Here is a 3689-nt window from a genome sequence, read left to right on the forward strand (position 1 = left end):
AGCAAGCGACGGGGCTCAAATCAAGGGTCGAGAGCGAGGACTGGCAGGTAAGATGCAGGTCATATAAGTTTCGGAACCCTTTCCACGGCCCGAAGTATCTAGTGGGATTGACCTGTAACCAGATTTTAGAAGGGTTCGGATTGATAGTGTGCACTTTTTACACTCAAAGTCTAAAGCTCTTCCAGGCTGATGGGACTGAAGGCCTCCGATCACTCCTCAGAACATACCATAAGGGGGGCAACAGTTTCATTTGAATCTCATTTGAATTCAAGTTTGTGTTGTGTCTCTTTCTGGTTTCAGAAAAAAAGCCCCCACGGGTTTTGAATAGGAAACCCCTAAGAAATTAAAGCACGACTTGACTATTTAAAGCTGCGTATTTAGCGCGTTTGGCCATATGTTTTAGCGGCCTGTGGGACTTGATATGAATCTATCGCTATCAAGCTATCGAACAATTTATCCCGACCAAAAATTTTTTGTGGGTTTTTTTTTTCGCGGGGGATTATTTCTGTGGAGGTTTATTTCCTTGGGGGTTCATTTCCTATCTAATATTAGGTGTTTTTTTTGGGGGGGGGGGGGGTTATTTCCTACATCCATCTCTCTCATAACAGCTCGCCACAAAACTATCAACGGAGCTTTTCTGCCCTAGGTGACTTCCGATTCGCTGGACCGCATTCGAATCCTATCATGATAATTTACACTAAGGGGACGTGTAAGCGCTTTAAGCCCTCCATGAGATAGATTATGGAATATTTTGATAGAAGTTCTTTAAAGATTCCTGGCATAAGAATTCAAAATGGTTATCTCAAAACATCTTTTGAGAAATTAGGCAATTGACAAAAATTTTATCAAAACTTGTAGATATTTATCGTGAAGGCGCTTAGGCAAGATTCTGTTAATGTTACACCAATTTTCAAAAGCGAATCGAGATCTTCCATGTTAGACGAACATAGAATCAAGTTTTTTTCTTAACATAATCGGAAATTGTCGAAATAGATGTCAGTGCAACTTTTTGTCATTACGTGAGTACGAAACCGAGGAACATTCTAGAATATATTTTATGTTCAGGTAGCCTCTTATGGTCTCGGGGGTCACTACTGGTTCCACGAAGATTTCTTCCCAGAGGATAAGCCGGGTGGATATGTCGACGATTTCAAGGAATTCGGTAACCGGTTTACAACTTTCATGGTCTACCTATCAGACGTCCAATTGGGAGGGGCCACGGCCTTCCCCTACCTCGGCCTCAGTTTCTACCCCGACAAAGGTATCGTTGAGAGCTTCAAATTTTTTTAGCCCTATTTCAATACCCAGGACGTTATGAGAGCTAGTTATATCTAATAGGAATTTTTTTCATTGGCTTCGATTTTGTAACTGTAGTGCCATTATTTAAAGACGTATACGGTGGGAGTCGGCGGAGGTCGGAAGTCGGCGGAGGTCGGTGGAAGTCGGCGGATGTCGGAAGTCGGCGGAGGTCGGCGGAAGTCGGTGGAAGTCGATGTGTCAGTTAATTGTGGTGTAGTATGTACAAGTTAGGCTAGAATGCAGCTCCGGGTATCGCCACGTTGAAAATTTCATGCATGATATCAGTCATTCGAAATTTTCAAAATTTGCTATGTACAGTCTGTTAGTTCTTCGTCTGTACAGTCTGAACTGAGACATTCTGTGCAGTGTTAACCAATAATGTAAATGATGCTGCGAAGAAAAAAAACAGACTGGGATTTTTCTTAATCGACTCTGGGCAGACTGGCAAATTTATTTACACTGCTATTTGTCTGGTACAGTACTGGTTACAATTGAAAGTCAATGGTACAGCGCTGAAACTCACTGCGACCTAGGTACGGGTAAGCCTGAAAAAAATTGCAAAAAACTCTACACAATTTGCAGAAAATTTGCAAAAATTGCAAAAACCCTATAAACATTGCGAAAAATCTGCAAAAATGGCAAAAACTACACAATTTGCAAAAAATCTGCAAAAATCGCAAATTTTCTAAAAAAAATTGCAAAATTTCAGCAGAAACTTTGCAAAACATATCAGAAGTAACTTGGAGTATTAGATTTAACTTTAGATTCAAAAGCCGATTTTAATACATGTTGTCGGCTATCCTTAAATTTACACCACATGCACCGGTTCAGCCGCGAGATAAAGTTAGTTCGTAATAATTGAAGTTATTACAAGACCATTTTTTCCATTATTCAAATTTCTGTTGCTTTAAACGAATACCTTTTTATTGAATTAAATATTTTTCACTAATAAATTTAAATGTTGAAAATTAGTTGCGAATAAAAACGTAAATTACATACACGGCACTTTTTTTCTAAGGGATCTATTCTGTTTTGCCCCCCCTCCCCCCAGCTTAGTGAGCATGAAATTTTTATAACCCGCAGACGCACGTGCTATTTTCTTACAAAGTAACGTGCTATAGAACAACATAGAATTTGTAACTGGGGGTCATAAAAACACTGAGGGGTGGGGGGTGGGGGGCGAAACAGAATAGATCCCAAAATAGCGTTTAGTGTTGTCGGCCTTTTTAACCACGTAAAAACGTGTCAGGTTATAGCCAGTACCATCAAGTTGCAACGCTATCGGTCGGTTCAAAGGTCAAAGGTCAAATCTAGGACATTTAGATGTCAGCATTTTGATTTTCATTTGCATGTCAGGAGTTCTTCAAACGTTCGATTGCTTTGCAACTTTATGGGACTTACTATAGTTTGAAAAGTCTGAGCAGTTGTTAATGTATCTATATCTTCTTGGTTTTTCCATGACCGCGTTGTCTCTCGTCAATAAATTACCCTTGTAAATTTTAGGTAGCGCCCTGTTTTGGTTCAACATGGATCTCAGCGGGAAAGTTCTTCCCATAACCCTACACGGAGGATGCGCCGTTCTTCTGGGCTCGAAGAAAATAGGGAACAAATGGATAAGATACAACGGACAATTCGACACTTACCCATGCGGGTTAAAAGAAAATAAATTGGGTAAAATTCCGAAATCACTTGTTAAATACTAATATTGAAGACATCCAATTTTGAACTTTTTTCTGGAATTATATTTCAATATGAGAGAATTCACTATAGTGTGACAGCTAAATTGAAGTATTTAAATATTTGTATTTTGTGTTTAATGTGGGTATATTGTTGATATGATGTTCGTCGACTATTCATATAAAATAAATCTTTTTTAATGAATATGAAATCGAAAATGATTTTTTGAGCATCATAGCGAGATTTCGTCCTGCGTGTTCGGACAGAACAGTCCCAGACAAAATAGCCAAAAATTACAAAATATTTCCCGACAAAAGGTTTCCAGACAAAACATTTCCAATTCAATATCAAATCAAAGCCGAACGGGCGCAAAGCCGAATGAGAAAAAATGAGAATCAAAGCTGAATGCTCAAATTTGATTGGTCAAATAATCTGCTTGGTTTAAGTTGAAGTATAGCAAATGTAAGAAACGGCAAACTGATTAGTTGTCGTCCCCCTGATTATCTATGGTGTGCGGTCTGGTTCAGCTTGGCATCTACGTCTTGCAATCAGATCTCTCCTGTAAACCTCTAAATTCTACTGCAAAAAATGAGTTTTGTTATTCTCTCATTTTGAGAAATTAATTTTTCTACTTAGTTAAAAACGCCTTTTTCCGCTTGCGAAAACCCATAACCCAACAGGTTATGGGCCCAGCATTTTTCTAAGTCGTAAAA

General features: G+C 38.9%; 1 protein-coding gene across 1 annotated transcript; it reads left to right on the top strand.

Moving 5' to 3' along the window:
* The first annotated feature begins 6 nt into the window (after positions 1-6).
* Positions 7-3166, top strand: LOC142358374 (prolyl 4-hydroxylase subunit alpha-1-like). Its single transcript, XM_075409779.1, has 3 exons — positions 7-47; positions 1066-1261; positions 2803-3166. The coding sequence occupies exons 2-3, from the start codon at positions 1183-1185 to the stop codon at positions 3000-3002; spliced, it is 279 nt and encodes a 92-aa protein (XP_075265894.1). The 5' UTR covers positions 7-47; positions 1066-1182; the 3' UTR covers positions 3003-3166.
* The last annotated feature ends 523 nt before the right edge of the window (positions 3167-3689 follow it).

This window comes from Convolutriloba macropyga, unplaced genomic scaffold, assembly GCF_964194025.1.
Source record: "Convolutriloba macropyga unplaced genomic scaffold, txConMacr16.3 SCAFFOLD_2118, whole genome shotgun sequence".
In the NCBI taxonomy this organism is placed as follows: domain Eukaryota; kingdom Metazoa; phylum Xenacoelomorpha; order Acoela; family Convolutidae; genus Convolutriloba; species Convolutriloba macropyga.

What these genes read in the sequence shown, in the direction of transcription:
- LOC142358374 (XM_075409779.1), top strand. Translation starts at nt 1,183, where the DNA reads ATGGTCTACCTATCAGACGTCCAATTGGGAGGGGCCACGGCCTTCCCC. An exon ending in CAGTTTCTACCCCGACAAAG is followed by an intron (nt 1,262 to 2,802) that starts GTATCGTTGAGA and finishes TGTAAATTTTAG; the next exon opens with GTAGCGCCCTGTTTTGGTTC.